This window comes from Ambystoma mexicanum, chromosome 8, assembly GCF_040938575.1.
Source record: "Ambystoma mexicanum isolate Mex_15411 chromosome 8, UKY_AmexF1_1, whole genome shotgun sequence".
Classification (NCBI taxonomy): Eukaryota; Metazoa; Chordata; class Amphibia; order Caudata; family Ambystomatidae; genus Ambystoma; species Ambystoma mexicanum.
The window spans coordinates 203,748,581-203,769,668 of record NC_090929.1 but is presented as its reverse complement, the minus strand read 5'-3'; the positions used below and the strand labels follow the sequence as shown (position 1 = coordinate 203,769,668).

At 41.9% G+C, this 21,088-nt stretch overlaps 1 protein-coding gene across 2 annotated transcripts in view; it reads left to right on the top strand.

Moving 5' to 3' along the window:
- The window catches only part of COL5A1 (collagen type V alpha 1 chain), a 635,679-nt gene that overhangs the window by 243,546 nt on the left and 371,045 nt on the right, over window positions 1–21,088 (top strand). For both annotated transcript variants that reach the window (XM_069609606.1, XM_069609605.1), the window contains exons 5-6: window positions 11,967–12,098; window positions 16,916–17,050. In XM_069609606.1, the coding sequence (XP_069465707.1) occupies window positions 11,967–12,098; window positions 16,916–17,050 (267 nt within the window). The remainder of the gene's footprint in view (window positions 1–11,966; window positions 12,099–16,915; window positions 17,051–21,088) is intronic.

Here is a 21,088-nt window from a genome sequence, read left to right as displayed (position 1 = left end):
GAGTTGGTCAAGTGTACAGGGATTTTGGTGGTGAAAACAACCCAGTGTTAGCAAGAGAAGCGAGAATGGCCTTTAAATGACACATAGTATAACATGAATATAACATGATTATAAGCACTGCTGAACATAGGTGTAAGGATGAAATGGCAGCATTAATATTCTTTGAAAACACTTTACAATATTAATGGTTCACTCAAAAGAGCTGATTCAAAAATGTCCCCAGAAAAATGGCTTCACACCAGAATATGGAAGATTCAAATAAGCATGAGCAGAGCAACTGTTTTGGCTTTTGTGCAGACATGCTTAGGCATAGGCATTTGCTAAGCACTGCCATAATGGTACTACCTGGCTATAATATTGCAACAGCTAGAAAAGGATGTGAGTACCTCAGAATGTGATGTCAATGCCTGGCACATGACTATTTAATACCAATGCACAAGCCAACATTGTTGGCTCTGTTATTGCTTGTTTTTAACAGGCCAGTGGTGCAAGGAACAGATGTGAGGAGAGATAATGCTAATAAATCAAGTGGCTGAAGGCACACTTGGGTAAGACATTTTTATGACTTCTAGAGCTCACTTACAGTTAAGCCATTTACTTTCAGAAGACTGCTTAGAGATAAAAGTGCCAGCCCAATACGGCAAACGTTTGACGTTACTGCATGATAGAACTAGCACAAATAGATCCCAGGAGGGTGTGCTTTTGGGCATGGAGTGGCAGGTTGTGGGTGGAATGGCCATAGTGATTAGCACGGCAATGGGTGGTCAATAGGCTGGTAAAAAACAAACAACACCCACAAGATGTGTGCCACTCCTCACATTCAATCGCCCTCCTCTCTGTTTTCCAATATAATTGTTATTTTTTTTTCCTTTATTGTTTTAGTTTATTTACAACCCTTTACGAAATCACAAAAATATCAAACATTGATTCTACAGAAACAAATTAAAAGAAATACAAGAATAAAAATACCAAACTATTTTAAATGATCAATCCAGGAATTGGCAATTATATATCAACATTTTCAGATCCACAAAATCTAAAAAACTAAAAAAAAAAAAATGTTTACCCTCATTAACTCAAGCCACAGACATTTCTTAAAAAGGTTGTTACACAGATTTTTAAACTTGTACAATTTTTGTAGCAATCTGTACCATATAAATTCTCTATTCACTTCATTAGTTGAGACTACAAATTTGGCAAAATACTCTAATCTTTGAGTCTTCAAATGGGGGCAAACCAATAAAATATGTTGCAAAGTTTCCTCAACACCAGGCAACACCAGAGATTTTACAAAATTTGCACCATGGACCTCCTTCTGAGGTGCGATTTCTAATACATTTTATGTGATTAGTGGGTAAAACATTAAAGCGAAAGCGCATAAAATCATTACGCAACCGCTTACACGGATATTTGATTAAGTAGCCTTCCATGACAGGTTGCCATTTCCAAGTAGAACAGGCAAATTTATACAGTTTTGAATCTAAGATTTTACCTTTCGTTCTTTGCCAATCAAAGCCCATTAAACTGATCTTCACTTTTCCCGGCTTATTACATAGTGAGATCATAGATAGACCTAGCTCTTTCAAACAATTCTCACTTTCCCCTATTAACGCATACATGAATGAACGGATTGAAAGGTTCTTAATAAGCACATGCATAAAAGGTTTCATCCATCGATGTTTTACATTTTTTCCAGAAGCATAGTCTCTTCCAAGTTGCCTAGGAAGAAAGTGGGTGCAAACACAATTCATATCTTATTAGGGCCAGTGGTATGCATTTGGGCAAAAACCACAGCACAGCTCTCCAGACTTTTCCTTCAATACTGGTGAGATGTGCATGTAGTTCATTAGAGAATAGTTCAATTCCATAGGTTAAACGTGGTATAATTTTTTTGTTATAGAATTCCCTCAACGGGACCATAGAAAATTTTCCAAATTTGTTATCAATAGCCCTCAGCTGTCTAATGGCTATTTCTGATTTCAAAGTCAACTGACTTTTTATCAGATTAGTGGAATCGTGGCTGGAAAAGTAAAATCCCAGGTACTTAAAAGATGGTTGTGCCTTAATCCTCTTTCCTTCACATGTCCAAGCAAAAGCACTCTCTTTTTTATTGTTCTTACCAAACCGGACAATAACCATTTTTACTGGATTAATTTTAAGTTTGAGATTGTCTATAAATATTTCAAAGGCTCTAAGTAGCCTTTGTAGTCCAATTTTGGTTTTATCCAAAAGAAGAAAATAGTCGGCAAATGCCATCCAAGCTATGCACACATTATTCAGTTTGGGACACACCATACTTTTACTACCAAGGGCGTTTGGAGCACCACATACATAAAGGTTGAAAACCGTAGGGACCAGCATACTACCTTGTCTTAGCCCGTTCGGAATGATGATTGCCTCAGAAAGTAAACCCTCTGTCGTTGAGCGAACCTTCAAACTAGTGTCTGTGTACAGGGCAATAATAACCTGGAGTAAATGAGCTGGAATACCAAGTTCTTTTAACTTTAGCCACAGAAGTTGCCTATCTACAAGATTGAAGGCGGAGCTAAGGTCCATCGTGGCCACTAATAGAGGTCTCCCCCCCTGCTTCATAGATTTGGCTATTAAGGTTTTCAATACAAGACCCCCGCAATCGGTTCCAATATTTTTTCTAAACCTATTTGTTTCGAATCAATAATGGATTTGGCTTTAATCAATTCTTGCACTTCCCTTAAAACCAAAGAGCAGAATATTTTTGACTCTGGGTCAGCAATTGATATAGGCCTATAGCTAGTGGGACACATGCGTGAACCCTTCTTGAAAACCGGCATGACTATGGATACTTTCCATGAAAGTGGAATAATCTTGATCTCTAAGATATTAGCATACAAAGTTGACAGAATGTTTCCCCATGTTACCGGGTCCATTTTTAGCAGTTTATTAGACAAATTATTCGGTCCAGTGGCTCCTGAGTTTTTTGATTTCTTGATGAGATCTATAATATCATAAACTGAAACATTCAAAGACCAAGACTGACTTTCAGCAATTGTCAATTTGCATGTCACCTCATTGACAGTGTATAGTTTGGAGAAATGACCCAGCCATACATCCCCATTAATAACATTCACGGCCATATCTTGTTGAGGTTTTTCAATTTCATTTATCAAATGCCAAAAATTGGTACATCCATATCCACGTAGAGCTTTCAACATTAACTCACAGTCCTGCTGCATTCGAGAAGCTCTATATTGAATGTGCCAATTTTTATAAGATTGTTTAATTTTGTTTTTTCTCATGTAGTATTCAGACGGCAGTAAACTTTCTTTTTTTAATTGTCTAAGTTCTCTTCTGTATAATATTTTACGTGCATAGAGTAATGTATCCGTATGGTGTCTATTTTTGGTCATCAATTTCTTACCCGTCTCGGGCAGAGTAACCAGGTTATCGGTGGTATTTTTTAATATAATCAGAGAAGTTTAAGGATGAATAACAATCATCACGATGGAGCTCAGACATGGATAGGTAATCCTTTATCATTGTCGAAGTAAACTTAACATTCTTTTTGTGGCACCATTTAATTCTGTTCCCTTGCTGATTGAATGTCACCCCATGAGTATACTTTTCAATAACAGGAATTTGAAAATCAACTGCCATTTAAAGGTGAGAAAACGATGATCACTAGTGCAGGACTCCAGTACCTCAAAGTCACATACACTCCTAAAAATGCCAGATGAAACAAAGATATAGTCTATTGTTGATTCAAAACCTCTGGCTTTCCAAGTATGATGATCCCCTCTGAGAAGTTCTAACCCCAAGGATTCCGCAAAATGCATCCACAACCTTCCACGTAAAATACTGTTACCTCCCACCCGTGAAGGCTGTTCAGCATTGGCCAACATTTCATCACCCAGTAGCTGTTCACAAAGACAGTTGGCATTCATGTCACCAGCCAGAACAATTTGACCTCCTGGGTTTGTCTCTCGCCAGGATTCAATTATTACTCCCAATTTGGTCTGTTCTCTTCCTAGTTGCTGGTCAGTCAATTCGCTAGGGTTCCAATAGATGTTTATAAAGAGGACAGAAAAACAATCTTTATTCGTTCCTAATTTAAATGCAGCCACAAGAAAGTGGTGTTCCAGACACCATTCCCCCATCTTAGAAAAAAGATTAGCTTGTTTGACAGCTATGAGTAGACCACCCTTTGGGCGACCCTTGTTGGAACCATGTGCACAAATGGTGACCACAGTAAACCCTTCCCAGCACAACTGCTCCCTTGACCATGTCTCCTGAAGAAGAACAAAGTCGAATTGCGATAGATAGCTCGTAACTTCTTCATTATTCAAAAGATTCAAACAACCCTGTGAGTTCCAGCTCACCAGTTTGAGAGTCACACAGGAGCTAGAGAGGTTTGCCTAGTTTTCTGGTTGTTATTGCTAATAGGGGGCTTTAAAGCACCACCTAAGAGCCAAAACTAAAAAAAGGTTTCTTGGACACCGTTTGTGTTGCTTACCAGCCCTACAACTCCCCAAAAAAGTCCCCAACATCAACCCGAGAGCATTTGGAGGTAAATTGTAATCCTTCCCCCCATATGTTGTTTTTCACTAAAAAAAAAAACATTTTCAAGAAGATATTTTAAATCAACGTATACGTTCTCTGAAATTAGTTACATTTTAACAGAATCAGCAGCCAAGTCTCTCCTAGTCTAATTCTGATTGGATGATCCAGTATTTAATATACCCTGGCTCCGAGTTGTGGACAACAGGTCTTTATCACTAGTTAGGACATTCTTTCAAAGCATTCTGATTGGGAAAGCAACTAAGTGCATATTCTAATACTTCATACCTTTTAGCACAGGTGACAAAACATGGACTAACTGGAAATTAAGGCAAAAGAAACATAAAGGTCAAGGGGAAGCAAAAGAGGAAATGGTGAGAAAAAGATTGATGAAAGGTAAAGTGATGTGGATAGGAGAATGCTGCATAGGGAAAGTGGATAACACATTCACAAAGTGCACCTGCTGGTTAATTTAGAAATCAGGTTTCAGGTGTACTTTAAAAGTTCGCTACTGGGGATATCAGGATTATTAGGCTGGGGATTGTCAGACAATCGCCAAATCGCTGGCTAATGGAATCACAAACAAGTAATACCGAGCTAAGATGAGGTTTCAAAGTTTCAAAGTTATGGTGTGGATGGTACAGAAATGCAATCCGACACAGATGGCATTAGACTCCTGATTTTAACTCAGTTCATGCCTACAAACACAAGAGAAACACCATAGGTCTCTCATTTGAAGTTTCACTATAATATCCAATTTCCAGGAACAATGGCATTAACCACAACCTTTACTCCAGAACGCATTCTTTGCATTGCAGCATGTATCTGTATGGACTCCACACGTGTTGTAAGACTTCATGTGGTAATGTATTAAGATACTAATTGCATCAGAATTAGTGAAAATTGTATTTTCCCGGATCAGAGGCAGTTCAAGGATTTATACCATCACAGGAAAAGTGCCATTTTGCCATTTTCTCCCTTTCATCCAAGATATTTTAATGCCAGAAATGGTATCCCCTGAAGCCCCATTGCTGGCAGCGCTCTTGGCAATTAGCCTATTATAGCCTTATTGTCGCTAGCGCCCTGGCGAACATGTGCCAGAAGAAGAAAGCCTCTGCTGAATTGACCTTTAGTGCATAATCCGAAATGACTCAATCCTGTTCTCCCAGAAGATACACTTGTGAAATATTTGTTCAGCAATTGACACAAACTGCACCAAGAGAGGCCCCTTTAAACGGAACAAATGTCTTTGAGCCCACCAGACGTTCTCCAAACCCCTCCTCGATTAGCTGCCCCAATAAAGGAGAAAGGGGATTCTTGACAACTCATGCTTTGTTTTCTGTTTGTAAGACATGCTTGTTGGGGTTTCCCAATGTATAAATTAGACCCTTCATTGTCTGGCACCGTGAACCAGCAACACATTGAATGGAATTTCATCTAATAGGAGCTTAGCGGCTTCTTCCTTTCAGAAGAGCACTTTGTGACTTAATAGGGATGCCCCATGGTTGCCTGCCATTACTTTGCACTTTTTCCTTCCATGTTCATCAGCCTCTGAAAGTTCTAAGAAATGTCTTTGCGATTCAGCGCATTGGAATGTAACCTTGCAATCTGCTTGGTGACGCCCATATGGCTGTTAGACATATTTCTCTTCTAGTTCGTGAACTAATTTAGCAGAGCATTTAAAGATGAACTTTAAGCAGCACTGTGCAAATTGAATCATGACAACTGTTCAAAAACGCGTACAGCGTTTAGCATTTCTCACTTTAAGTAGTCATTTTAAATTAGCTAAATCTATATTATCATGAAAAACAAGTGACAGTGTATATTACTTGGCTGTTCATCTAATGCACTGGCTAAGGCACTGTCTTGACATTCCCACATTGTATTAATTCTGGTACTCAAATTTGTTACTGGCGCCTAGATGCGGGGGGCTACGCGCGCTAACTATACATGCAAAATAAATAAATACATGACTTTATTGTCTTGAGACTATTGGTTGATTTTCGTATTTTTACGTTTTACAACTCCGTTTGAATGTGTCATATTATCAATAGAGCAGTGCCAAGAGCACATGCTTTGTGGTGGAAAGTGGGGATGTAAAGAGGAAGGCGACCATTTCTCTATACATGTGCCATTCTGTTTTGCTCTAACTGACTTTAGGCCGTCAGTGGGCTGGAGGTCATTAGTCCTATTGATTGTGGTGGGGATCCTGTTCAAAAGGGAGAGAATGTAAACACCGATCGATAACACTGGCAAGCCCACTGCTACCTTTATATTCCACACTAAGCCATGTTTTGTGAGTATGCATTGTAGGGTGATGCACTGTAGCAGGATTTGTCTATTTCCTTTACTGTTATATTTATATGATTGGGGCATTAGTGTCCCAATAGCGCATTCTTTGCTTGGGGTACTGACTACCAACAAACACCACCAGTAGTGCTCTCATTCTCTGTCTTGGTGTGGTACCAGTAGCTGCCTCACTTGTTTTGGGAGGGGACACTGGCAGCCCACAGCCACCTTATTCATCACAATGTGGTACTATCCTACCATAGCCACACCATTTTATGTTGTTGAGGTATACATGTCTCCTGTACCCACCTCATTCGTTGTGGCCAAACATAGCCAACTTACTCTTCTTTGGGGTAAATGGACTGCCAAATGCCATCCTATTTGTTTAAGGCTTTGAGCTACTAACTTCAAGCAACCACCTTTTTTTTTTTTTGCTTTGAGGAACAGAGGACCTCCGTGCACCGCTATCTGTCATATTCTTTTTTCGGGGCGAATACCACCGGCTCAATCAAAGCTGGCTCATCCTTTATTACTATACCCAGACACCCTGTCTGTGTGACATTGTGTGGAAGACACGAATGCTTGCTGATGGATCAGTGCCCCAAACTCACCTATTTCCTGACACATGTTTTCATCATACCCCAGTGACCACTGTCCTGCTATCTGCAAAGGAAGACAGGTGGATGTACGTTGCAGTGTTGTGATATCGTTGCCATTTCCCCACCATTACAGATTTCAAGAGATTCCCCATAACCAAGCTGTACATCATAGTTTTACATGTTGAACATTGTTTAACGTTTCCCAAACCCCTGCTGAACTTTGCAACGGTAAAGAATTCACTCGGGGGTCCTTTAATAATCGATATTCACCTCAAGTGCGGCAGACAGAAAAAAAGGATCAGATTATGATATGGGCCCTCATTACAACACCGGCGCTAAACCATGGCGCTATTAGCACCAAGGTTGGTGCCGGTGTTGTAAGGAGTCCGCCATGGGGAAATGGGGAAATACCGCCCCATTCCAAGGTTGGCGGGGCGGTATTTCCCCATTTCCCCATGGCCCTTCCCCATTCTCATTTTTGCTCCATAGGGCTCAATGGGAATGGCTAAGGCGGCAATTACGGTACCGCAAATTGCGGTACCGTAATTGCCTGCCAGGTCCCTTTGCGGGTCCGTACTTTAACGGCTGGTCCAGACCAGCCGTTCAGGTCGGGTCCTGCAAAGGGACCTCGTAGTAAGGCGCTAAGTGGTTAACAGCGCCACAGCCTTTTACGGCGCCGTTAACCACTTAGCGCCAGGGTCGTAATGAGGCCCATCTTTCCCTGCTCTATCTATGAACACTTCATTTTCTTAATCACAGGTGCCAGTTTAAACAACATGTGAGTTATTCCTCCCACTCATTCACTAAAGTTTTGCATTACCATATGAATATGTCTACAAAGATCAAGGCGCAGGGAGGGCCTAACAACAGGCACCGATGGTGGAAGAGTTGATGAACTGCATTCCTAGAACCCGTACTCGCATTAATAGCGTGCTCTCTAACAAATCTCTAAAACAGTGTTGGACTCTGTTTCTTTTCACTGACACCCCTTGTTAAGGAGTTTTCTGATTAGCACCTCTAGTGAGGGCTTTGTAACCTTCTAATCTAATGGCAAAACATTGTGTCACCAAAAAGGAATCATAAACTCTTTTCTTCTACGGAAAGTATAGCAGAGTACTCAGGCTTAACTTCATGACCTTAAGTGCCAGACTATTGTGCAATTCTGTGCAAAAAGGACGAGCATACTCGTCCTTGGCACTTAGTAAGAATGGACTCCTAGAACATAAAACACAGTAATACAATCATGATTAGGATCCAATACACTGCACAGATTTCCAGCTACACTCTAAATAACAGTATTGCTCATAAACTGTATGCACCCAATACAGTGTTAAAACCTAGATGTGGTAAACAGGAAACACAAAATCCAAAACAGCAAGGAGGCCTAACAAAGCCCAGGGTATATTTTAGTTAGACAATCTCTAAATTCATAGGGCCATATTACATTACAAGGAGGGAAACATTTACAACACACATTGATACAAGTACAGAGGCAAGAGTGCAATACATAGATTTAAAAATCCCAGATAAATCATGGGTAGTCTCTGAAATGTCAGATCTTGGTGGGGAGTGTAGAGGGATTCTAGAAAAATGCTTGTCACAGTTTGGGTAAGTACCTAACAGTGACCCTTGTAGGCGTTATAGTGTTGTATAAAGTGCCCCAGAGGAAATACCAAGACAAAATGTTCGGCGGTGCAGTAAAAAAGGGACAGTATTCTGTTGCCACACTTTTTTGGCAATAAAGGAATTACTGATACTTTTACTGCCCCACCAAATTTCGAGTTTGTCCTTGAAGTTGAGGAGTTACCTCCGGTATGATGTTGGAGCTGAATCCCCCACTTCAAGTCCAAAAATCAGTGGATTTATTTTACTGGATCACCACACACAATAAATCCACCAGAAAATCCCATTGACTTTACACCACTCTTCCACCACTCGTAATCCCCTGGTAATTCCAAGGGACCATATGGGGGTAACGGTAAATGTGTTTGCCATTAAATCGATGGATCTTCTGCAGATTCTTTGCTGATTTACCACCATACCCGTAATGAGGCCTAAAGTCTGTAGGCTAAACTGCGGTTATTGTGAAAAGTCAGGTAAGTCCCAGATCTACTCCAATGGTACAAAGAAGAATGCAGCCGACCCCAGGGGATCCAGGTGGAGAAGAGATGTAGTGCTAGGTTTGAGTCCCAGCCTCCGCAGGAGAAGAAAGAAGATCAGGATCAAGCCCTCAATGTAAAACAATGGAGAAATGCTGTTGGCGGTTGCCTTAAGAATCCATCAACCATGGAAAACAGGAACTCCTGAGGGTGAGTATCTTCAATAATCCACCTCCCCAATGCCCCGAGGTAGCTACTCCTGGTATTTGCTCCAGAAAAGTGGTTCACAGAAGACGGAACAACCCGGAAGTGCAAATCTTTTTTTGCAGGGTGGGATGAAGGATCTGGTCATCCAGGGACTTGAACCCTGTGCCAGAAAGGACCTCCCATAGACCAAAGGAAAAACAGTCCTCCTTCACAGGAGTAGGGACCACCATCCAGAAGCAGAATCTGTGACAGAGATGGCTGCAGGAGGACTGAGTAACCTGCATGTGGCAGACCCTATCAGCTCTCCCGGTTAACGTGGATTGCACACCAGCAAAAATGGCCCCTGCAGCAGGTCAACATCAGTTGCAACCCAGCACTGCCAAGAAAAGCAGATATGGTGTGGTGCTGGGGGTTGCAAGGCCCTTCCAGGTGGGGGTAGCTTCGAGCACCATGGTGTGAGGCGCTGGCAGTAAATGGTAGTAAACTGCAGTGTAACTGCCCAGATAACAGTCCCAGGATGGAAGGCCTTGCCCAAGCAGAGGAGTAGGACTAGCTGCATAATGAGGAAGACCCAGCACCCAAAAATATAAACTGGAGCTCAGGCAAGAGGCACCAGTCCCACCAGTAATGCCAGACTGCGTCTCAAAATCCCTACAACAGTTTCGGCAGCAACATCATCCAACATATAAGCAAACCTGTTCTTACAATTTCCCAAAATCTGGCAGAACTGTATTTAGGGACAAGGCTTCCGCTGTTTGTACTGGTTCAGACCAGTTTATTCCAAAATAGAGGGTGCAATCTTGGTCTCACAAAGAACCTGCATGTGTGCAACTGCCATTTTGGGCATGCCGTGTGGTTTCTTTGAACAAAGGAAGCCCCTAAATCAAAATGGCCATCAACAGGACTTATAAAGACATTAGGTCTTCAATGTCTACTGTGAAGGTACTTTGGGTTACCAATTGGGTTACCAATTCAGTAATTCTGTAGGTTGATATAATCACACCAGGGTCCAAAGGAGCTGCTCAAGAAGCACCCCTGGGCCTGGGAGCCTTATGGGCGACCCAGGACCTAATACTCATAAGGAGTGAAGAAGAGATGAAGTGGCAGGGGGGCATCTACAGAAGTTCCTTGGGCCACCAAAATAAATTAGAAACCCCAACAACTAAAGGAGAAAAATACAAAAAGAGTAGATGTCCCATAAAATGAGCCTGCAGAACCCCCGAAAGTGGAATTCTTCCCCCACACCCCTGATGCCTATTTATTCCTTATCACTGCTTCTTCCTCCTCATTCCATCACTCCTAGTTCAACTTTCTCCTACTCCTCTTTGAAGTGGACTGACGGTGGACCAAAGTACTCTACAAGAAAGCTAAATACACAATCATATGTGATGTTAGCATACATTATATTTAAAAGATGATTATAAAAAACAAGAATTCATGCAACAATTAGGAGTATATGCCTCCATATGGTATAAATGAGCACTGCATGAGCTGCAGAACCACTAAATAATCAGGACGGGACAGTTGGCCAGCAAAATGGAGTTTTCCTTTCCTGAACCAAGTTACCAGAGCAGATAAGACTGGCCCGCACCACTTGTCACATCAGGAAGGTTCTGAAGACCTTTCTCTTCGGAAGATATTTCGCCAATCACAGATTGCGCCGCTTAACACTGTTTCACCCCATCTGGATCTTTCATCCACCCCCTGTCCACCTCAGCGACTCTCTTCACCCCCACACCCTTGCCTGTAACCCCCTGGGTGTGTTTCCTATGTATAGTGCTCCATTACTTTCCAGCAAGGTTTGCACTTTATAAATCCCATACGTACATACATACATTTGCAAAATAACTATAGTGTTTTCCTGATTCAAAGTACTTGTGGTCTTATTCCAATAGAATCCAATTTGTCCCAATCATATGCATTATATTGGGCTTTTGCTGCAGAAAGAACCCATTGCTTCCATTCATTTGGCATGGACAAAGAGGATATGTTTTGGAATGGTAGACCCAGTGCACGTGTAAGTACAGTTAACTGATGATTCAGTGCATTCATTGGTTGTGTGGTTCGGGGCAGGAGTAGAATAGTAACCAAATGATTCCTTATATTGTTTGTCAGTGTACTGTTTGGAAAAAGCTTTGACTTGCCAAGTGCCTAGTGAGATACTTTCAATAACTATGTTCAGGAATTTATTCCAAAGGCCTGCCTCTTACATTCTTTTCTCCACTTTTTTCATTCACAGGGGGATATCCAACAACTCCTGATTGTACCAGACGCAAGAGCAGCAGATGATTATTGTGAACATTACAGCCCAGACTGCGACACAGCCATCCCTGATGCCCCCCAATCTCAAGACCCCAACCCAGATGAATATGTAAGTCAAAAGTGAATCAAACCATCTAGTTACTCTTTTAATAATCCATCGTAAGCCCTTTAAACCATAGCTGAAACATCAGAGTCAAAGGAACCATCTATACTTTGGCCGCAGCTTGAAATAGCAAGTTTAGTGTTCACCCATTCTGTCTTACAAATCAAGTTCTTTTAGATTGGTGGATCTAAATGCTAGGGGATCTGGAATTCAGATTATTTTTCACACAGGATCTCTCCCTACCAGTCTATTCCCAACAGCTATCGTTAAAACTGATTCAAAGCAATCTCTTTTTCTGTTCAAGCAATGGATCCTCAAAGGTAGCAATTTCACCCATCAACATTTATCTGGAGTTTTTTTATTATTATTTACTTTGAGGATTTTCTAAGGCTTTAAGTGATGCTTCATGCAGTCTTCATGGGCTATAGAGCCACAGTGGCATATAACCCTTTTTCCTTTTGTTCAATGAGCTATTACCTTAGTACTCCCCAGAAATGCCCCCGATTATTTATTTCGATTGGCACCACGCCACAAAGCCTGTGTAAAGGCAGTTCTCAGCAGAGTGTGAACACAGGGGGTTGTACAGTTTGTACAAGCAGCTCTTCCAGTGTATCACTGAATGGTTGGGAAACATTGCAGAGAACCCTGAGCTGTCACTTTGTATATTTTCAATGGTCTCCTTGTTTGCTTGTATTTCTCAGGACAGAGCATCTCTAAAGTGGCTTAATCAGTGTTGATGGATCTTAAGTGGCTGCTCCGGGATCATAGGAAGCAGCAAGCTACAGACAGTTATCACATGAGAGTTTAGAGGAGGGGTATCTTTGTTAACTGCAAACAAAGTGAAAATGGCAAAGATACAAGGATGAGAATGACGTCATTTGTTTCTGGTTGCTTACATTTTGACAGTAGCTGTGTTGTTTAAAACGCTGAAGTAAACTGCCCTTTTGTCTCCGGATCACTCCCTCAATGTATCCTGTTACCACAAGCATGGCTGTTTTGGCAAATGTAAACAATTAATCAATCAGGCAAAATGTTTACTATAAGTTCCTAATTTACTTTACTTTACATTTGTACCGTGCAAGCACAGGCCCGTATGCCTACAGGCGCAATAGAAAGGTGAGATCTTCAGGTTGTAGACAAATAGCAAACAGACAAACAATCATAACAGAAAGACGGTCCTTACTAACCAGTGAGGGATTTTTGGTGCCAGCGTGTCAGTACTATCTAAAGAGGAAGGTTATCAGTTTTCTTTTTAATACAGTAAGTGATTTCATTGCTCTAAGATCTGGCTGAATTGAGTTCCATAGTCTGGGTGCTGCCACAAAGAAAGCACATTTCTTCACTTGTGAGAGCTTGGCTCTTCGAACCACAAGCAAATCAGTGTTGTCAGATCTTAGATTTTTCACGGAAGGTTCCTTATTCGCCTCTCTGCAAGGTAATGTGGGTTAGAGCCCTCAAGGCATTTGTGGGTTATTGTGAGCAGCCAAAATTGCATTCTCGCCTCCACTGGTATCCAATGCAGCCCCTTCTGAGCCTCGGAAATGTGCTCATGCTTTCTTAAACTTACTCTTGCTCTAATGGCACTATTTTGAATCACTTGTAATCTGGCAACTTCTACTTTGGCAGTTCCTGTCAAAAAACGACTGCAATAATCTATTGTTGACACTATAATTGCTCTGGCCATCGTCTCACAACTCTTTTTGGAGAGGAAAGGGTGAATATGTGCTAGTAATCTGATTTAGTAGGATGACGTGGATACCAAGCTACTTACCTGTGCCTTCATATTCAAATATTTGATCAAAGAAAACCCCAAGGGTTGTGATCTTTTGTTTGGTTATAATTTTGCATTCTGCTATTTGAAACTCACAGTACTCATGACCCAATTATTGTATCCTGTGGCTAGTACCGATGACCATCAGCTCGGTTTTAGCATTATTCAATGCTAGCCGGCTTTCAAGAATCGAGTCCTGACTTAAACAATGTATCTTGTTGATAACACATGTATCTTCAGTATAGTTCCTTGTTAAAGGGATGTTACATTGCGTGTCGTCAGCATAATTAGAGAAACATATATTCCTGCCCTCCAATATCTGAAAGAGGGGAGGAGTGAATATATTCTTAAATGAAGGGGACATTCACACTCTCTGTGGAACACCATAAGGCAAGGGAACTGACTTGGCTTCTGCAATGTCACTGCAAACACTATTGGATCTATTCTCCAGAAAGGATCCCATCCAGGATATTGCATCCTCACTAAAGGTTGCCACTTCCTTTAGTCCCTGTAACAATAATGTCTGCTCAACCAAATCAAATGCAGCAGAAATATCCAGCACCATAAAAAGCATAGTTTGACCACTATTCATGTTTTGCATCATGTTAGATTTCAAGCCCAAAAGGTCAGTTTATGTTCCAAATACAGGTCAAAATCCTGACTGCCATTTATTGAGAACATTATGCTTGGTCAGACGGTGCAGCATTGCTCCAAGATTCTAAGTAGGAAGGGTGAGTTTGTGATAGGTCTATAATTAGCTGGAATTCCTGGGTCTAACCCTCTTTCTTTACTAGAGGTGATATTCATGCACTCTTAAGGTCTAATGGTACATGACCTTCCTTCAATGAGGTGTTGGCGATTTTAGTTAATACGGCCAGCAATGATTCAGAGCATGCTTTGACCACTGTGGTTGGACATGTGTCACCCTTACATTTGGTGGGTTTAAGCCGGCTTAATATTCCGTTGAGTTCAGCCTCAGTGATGATTCTAAAATTAAATATAGGTATTGCCTGTTTTTTTACTAGAGTCTGTATTGGGATTCAGAGTGCCACTTTCCTGTGTGCTTTTCTGGACTCTAGTATGTTCTGTTTAATGATATCTATTTTTTTTTATCATGGCTTCTTGTATCTGTGCACACCACGTTATATCTTTAGGAGGTCCTTCCTGGGAATTCTCCACTGGCTTTTCTAATTCCTTGAGGATTTCAAATATTTCCTTGGAATCATATTGCGCTTCTTTGATATGTGTTTCACAGGTGGCTTTCTTTGCTTTCTCCACTGCTAGTTTTATATTCCTTGGCAGTGGAACTATAAATTGCCTTATCTGAGTCTAGCTTAGTTTGTCTCCATTTGTAAAACCTTTTCCTTTTGAGTTCTCTCAATCGTTCAGATCAGAGGAGAACCAGGCATTCATATTTTTGTGTAGCACCTGTTTATTTTTTAAGGGAGCTAATATGTTTATGGCCTTCGTCATAGTTTCCTGGTAAGCTTTTGTCAGTCGATCAGACCTATGAAGATTAGGTATATTTCTTGTCAATGGTAGTATCCACTCTTTGGCTTCAGTTTCCTCATGTTTCTAAACGAGGACCGGGTTTTTTCTGCTTTGACCCTATTTATGTTGTTAGTAATTAGTATGGCAAATTGAATGAGAAAATGATCTGACCCCAGACATGTTGTAATTAAGGGCTTGCTTGTGATCATGGTATATGTAGCAGCACAATCCAAAATATGTCCCTTTATGTGTTTGGCCTCTTCAATTATCTGACTAAAGCCTTGGCTAGAGAGTGTATTCTCGAGGTCTTTGGCTACCAAGACACTCTTTTTACCTTTCCACAGTTTTAAATCCCCTAGCATCATACATTTAGAGGTGTGCTTTCGTAGTGGAAGTATCAAATTACCCATCTGTGTGGTAAAGTCTGCCATCAAAGTAGGAGCTGGTATATAAGCATAATGTAAATCATAGTATTTGGCACCCATCACAATTTAGATGATGGTTTCACATCCGATAACATCTGTTTCCCAGATGTCCAGATTTATTTTATGAATAAAGGCAACACCCCCACCTACTTGGTTCTGCCTAGTCATGTAGCGTATAGTATAGTCTTTGGGCGTGGCCAATAATATGGATGGTCCGGCTGCCTCATGAAGCCATGTTTCTATTAGTCTTGTGCCACAATGTAATCGGCCATGTCTACAGCATGTTTCTCTAAGGATCTGGTATTCAGTAATAATATACTCAATTTGTGACCATTGGAAACTTCATCCACCCAACCCTTTATTATTATATGAGTCAAGTCAATGCTATCTAAAGCCTGATCTGGTGGGAGAGCATCTATGGGGATATTAATGTAGTTATCCAATAAATCATTCTCCTGCATGCTATTCATAACTAAAGTACTTGAAACTTCATCCCCCAACATACTATTGTCTTCATAAATTAGCATATCAGCTTTCGTTTCCATGGCAGGCATGAGTGCAATGTTAAGGTACCGGGCGCTGATCTCGGTGCGTCGTAGTGCAGCCTTCACATGGGCTGCACTATTGTCAATGATCCTATTGACACTCACCACACGTGCAACAAATATCCAAAGCATCCAAACGATGCATACTATAAGTAAATGGAAATTAAATACAAGTATCAAACAACACTAGCCGGTAGGGATTTCTTCAATTCTAATATATTCACATTCAACAAAGAAGGTAATGTTGGCTGTAGGCTCATGCATGTAGAAGGATATTGCTACTTTTAAAGAGGTCCCATTTTTATATCATGATTTAGGTCTTCTGTTGAACCCAAACTCTGTCTTGATAAATTTAAATGAAAAATGGACCCATATTATTGGCCTTTTGAGGAGTATGAGAAGTCTCATTACCATTATTAATGTAAACTTTAGCAGCAAGCATTCAGAGCATCCTGCCAAATTTGATGAGGGCATAGTAGCCACCTTCTCTGAACATAATGACTTTGGTAGTACATCGAAACATCGTTTGCCTTGTGTTTGTAAATATACTTCTGACTTGTTCTCTGTATTATTCGGTTGACTCTTTTGCAGTACTCTGAGCCAGTGGAGGGAGAATCCGACCCTTATTACTATGAATATCCCTACTATGAGGACACAGACGAAGAGAAACCAGACAAGACCACTCCAAAACCTGCTGTCGTTGTGCCCGTTACAGAACTCTATGAGGTAATGGGGCTCTTGTTTATTGATCTTTCAAAAGCAATTGAAATGAAAATAAACTAATTACAATCATGATGTTCAAATGCTATATCATTAACCAGTTTATGGTGCAAGCAAGAACAGCACCTTGAATGATGACCAAGGGCCTGATTTACACAAGTGTTTTACAATGGCACAATCCCATTGAAAAAGGCTTTGTGAATCAGGCCTGAAGTCTTCAAAATAATATAATTTCTGAAATGATGTGTCACTAATGTGCCAACCCTCCCAAAATACAACATATTAAATAATTATTCCTAGTTAAACGTTATTCAAGATCAAGCTTCAAGATCAAGCATTGTAACCATTCCAAATTCCTTAATCACTTCTCAATTGGATAATCCCTTTTCAATTGGAGAAGTATTGTACTGAAAACAATATAGCCATTCAAAAAGTGGCAACTTTCCATACTGGTTACTTTAATGATGTTGCCTTAGAGTTCCTTATTGTGATAGGAAAGCTCCCCATGAAAACTGCACACAATTATTCATGGTGAGAGATCTGGGTCCTCTACTATTGCTGTCTAGATGCTTTTGATTGTAAGAATTCTAGATTCCTACTTGAAGTCACGTGGTTGGTGCTGACACCAGTGTGTCCTCCTTGATAATCCTCATTAGAGCACAAGAACGGGAGGGATTTACTCGTAGTTGAAACCGAGATAACAATAAGGTATTCAAGAGCACCACTTCATAACATCACTTCTTGGCACAGACCAAACAACATTTTCTAAGGTAGGATTATATTAACCATGTACAAATAATTCTCTTTTTGTTAAAGACGGTATTTTATTTATTTATTTATTTTATTTTTTCATTTATATAGCGCGAATAAGCCCTGAGGCGTCAAGGCGCTGTTCCAATTACATGGGGCCCGTTAGAAGGCCAATGCTTAGTTAACATCATGGAGTTATCATACAGGCATAGGTACATAGAATAGTTATCATACAGGCATAAATACATAGAATACAGTAGGATGGGGATTAGGTGAACAGTTGAGTTTTTAGGGCTTTGCGGAAAGCTAGAAAGGTACGCTCCTTGATGGCAGCAATGTCAGGTTTCACTGTCTGGCCACTGAACAACTTGTAGACTTTGGGATACCTGCACTATTTTATTTCAGATGAAATTGGTTTTGTTAACTCATGAAAAATATCCTGTTAAAAACCTCCAGTACTGCAGAGTGCAGATTTTTGATGATTCTTTTTTACGATTTCATTTAATTAGCTTAATTTATGCGACCGCATATTAAGTCTGTCTGTGTCAGCACTCGTGTGGCCTGAAGCTCGTTGGTGCTGCGTTGATCTCACTTATTACTAAATTAAACAAGCATAACAAAGAATCTCAGCTGCCGAATCAAAACAGAGCCCAGTGGTAAATACTGAGGCTTTACAAATGTGATTATGGGCCTAATTACGAGCATGACATGAATTCTGAAAAATATCTGTGGAATTAACACCAAACTCGTTTACCACTACCACTGCTCAGTCCGATAGCTTTAAAGCCAGATTGGGAGTTGTGGTAAGGTCATGTTGAGCCCATTTTTGGAGTCCATATGGCTGAATGGGGAGTTTTTCAGAATTACCATGAGCAGTAATTCAACTGTGGGAAATCCAATGATTTTTTTTAGATAAGGTGGCGGATTCACCTTCTATCTCTGAATTGGGTTGTGTGGTAAAGTTGGTGGTAATTCTGTGACGGCCCCAAAAAATGCCAATAGCAGACTTACTGCCAAAAATGTACAGAAACACAAAACTAGTAATGAGGCCCATTGTGGTCCCTTGATAAAGGTTAATGTATATGGAGTTTTTAATCTGCTTGTATAACTTAAAAGATTATTCTGGCCCTAAACTCCTTTTACACAAAGAGGTTTTTATTTCACACATGCCCTTAAATATCATAAACTCCTGTAACAGGGCTTATAGACCAAGGGCTGGGGCATTACCTTTAGGCATAGTAAACCCATTTGGAATGCATTTTGGCATCTTAAATCCACTGATATCCAATGAACTATTTAGCATGGAGGAACTATTTTGCCATTGTATCAGCATCAAGGCATGATGGAAATGTTACAGCAATGAAAGAAGTTAATATTGGAAGCTTCTTCAGCAGGAGCAAATTACAAACTGTAACACTCTCATGGTACACTAATGACATGTGAGAGCTCAGCAGAATTCCATTATTCTTAGCTTGATTTACCAGACAAACGGCAACTATGGATGCAGACAGCCAGAGGCTTTCCCTCAATTTTAAAGACTTTTTAAAAAGCTTGTAGTCCTGTAGTCCTTAGTCCCTTCCCCTTTCCTCCATACTTGATGGGCGACCCTGGAACGGGGACGGTACCGGACCGTCCAGTGAAAAACTGTGAGCTTTCTCTTTACATTTGCTGCCAGGCGCAGGGCACTGCCCCAGTATACTCATGCCGTATAGCCCCACCCTCTGCCGCCTCACCTCAGTCTTTTTTTCTGAAGCGAACAGTGATGGACCTCTCGGCTTGAGTGGAATTGTGCTTTTTTCTCAACTTTGCGTAAACTCCCCTCATTTCTTTATTTCTTCCGTACCGGCCTCCGGTTCCTCACCTCCCCGGCACATGTCGGTCACGGGAGGGTTCACACATTGCGTTTCGTGTGAGTGCGCCTTCCTGGCCTCAGATCCACACACGCTCTGCCTGTAGTGCCTAGGATTTGAGCACTGCTGGGACAGCGTGCTCATCCCGGGGACCCTCAAGAACAGACTAGGTCGGTGGAGAGAGATCTTCAGTAGATTGCCACCACAACTCATTAATGATTTTGTTGTTAAGGCAAAGCATCAGGACAAGGCAAGTCCTTTATTTAATAAACCACTCCAGCATGGGGATTCCTTTAAGGGAGTCCCTGCGGCTGGGAGGGGCACATCAAGCCCTTCTGCTGGCTCCAGGCCTGAGGCTAAGAAAGTTACTGACACGCATGCCTAGGGAACCGAAGGGCACTACGAGGCCAGACACTGAGTGGCGCCCAATCTCTTAAGAATGCACCATGGTGCGAGGGGTCTTTAGACTATGGTACCGGATCACGGTCCGAGGGCGCACCTACACATGACATGAGCAAGGCTATCGGGCCAGGCCCAGGGACTGCGTAGTCCCAGGATCATTTCCGAGGCCCGTTCCAGTCAGGAGTCTGCGAGGGCAGGGCCAAAGGACACTGTGCAGAACCCATGCTTCCCTTGCATAAATGAGGCACATGAGCCATCCAACAAGAGGGCCGCCAGTCAAACTGCAGGCAGCATTGGGCTGTAGATGCCCAAAATGGAGGTGGTGCACACCCCGACAGGTGAACCTCAGGGCTCACACCCACTGCACCCATCCTCGCCTTCTTAGTGGGTGGTTCAGGTGGACAGCTCGCCTTCATAGCCCTCACAGGAATTGCCAGGCCCTTCAAGGGACCCCTGGATATCACATCCTACGCAACCTTATCAGGTACATCTGCCTTCTCCCCGAGACAGGGAGACATTACCACACCTCAAAAGCAGAGGGTGTACCAGGAGCCACCATACCTGCAGGGCCACCAGCCGGATTATGAAGAAAGCTTCTTTAATTGCATTCTTCTGCTGTTGAAGTCGAAGCAGACGTCGGGAATACTCAAGGGGCTCATCAGGGAAGTGATAGCCCAAATACTGCCGCACCAGCAACTTCCGGGCCCAACCTTGGCCGCTCTGGCATGGCCAGCTCCAGGGCCTCCCTCGCCACCTCCTCCTCCTCCCCCTTCCCCTCCTTCCCATCCACCTCCACCCCAACAATGCTGCCACCTCCTACAGTGCTCCCCTGGCGCCCCTGGGCTAGCAGAACACGACGGCTGGGGTTACGTTGGATGCTTAGCCCATCTGAAAGACTAAGGGGGGACTGACACCAATGAGGACAATGCCGATGTATCTTCATTCGCCAGGGCGTTCCATGACAGGATGCATGGGCTGGCAGACATTCTGGGCATCCTGGTGCCAGGATAGGTACAGCAGGAGCCAGGAAGTTCTCGTGGAA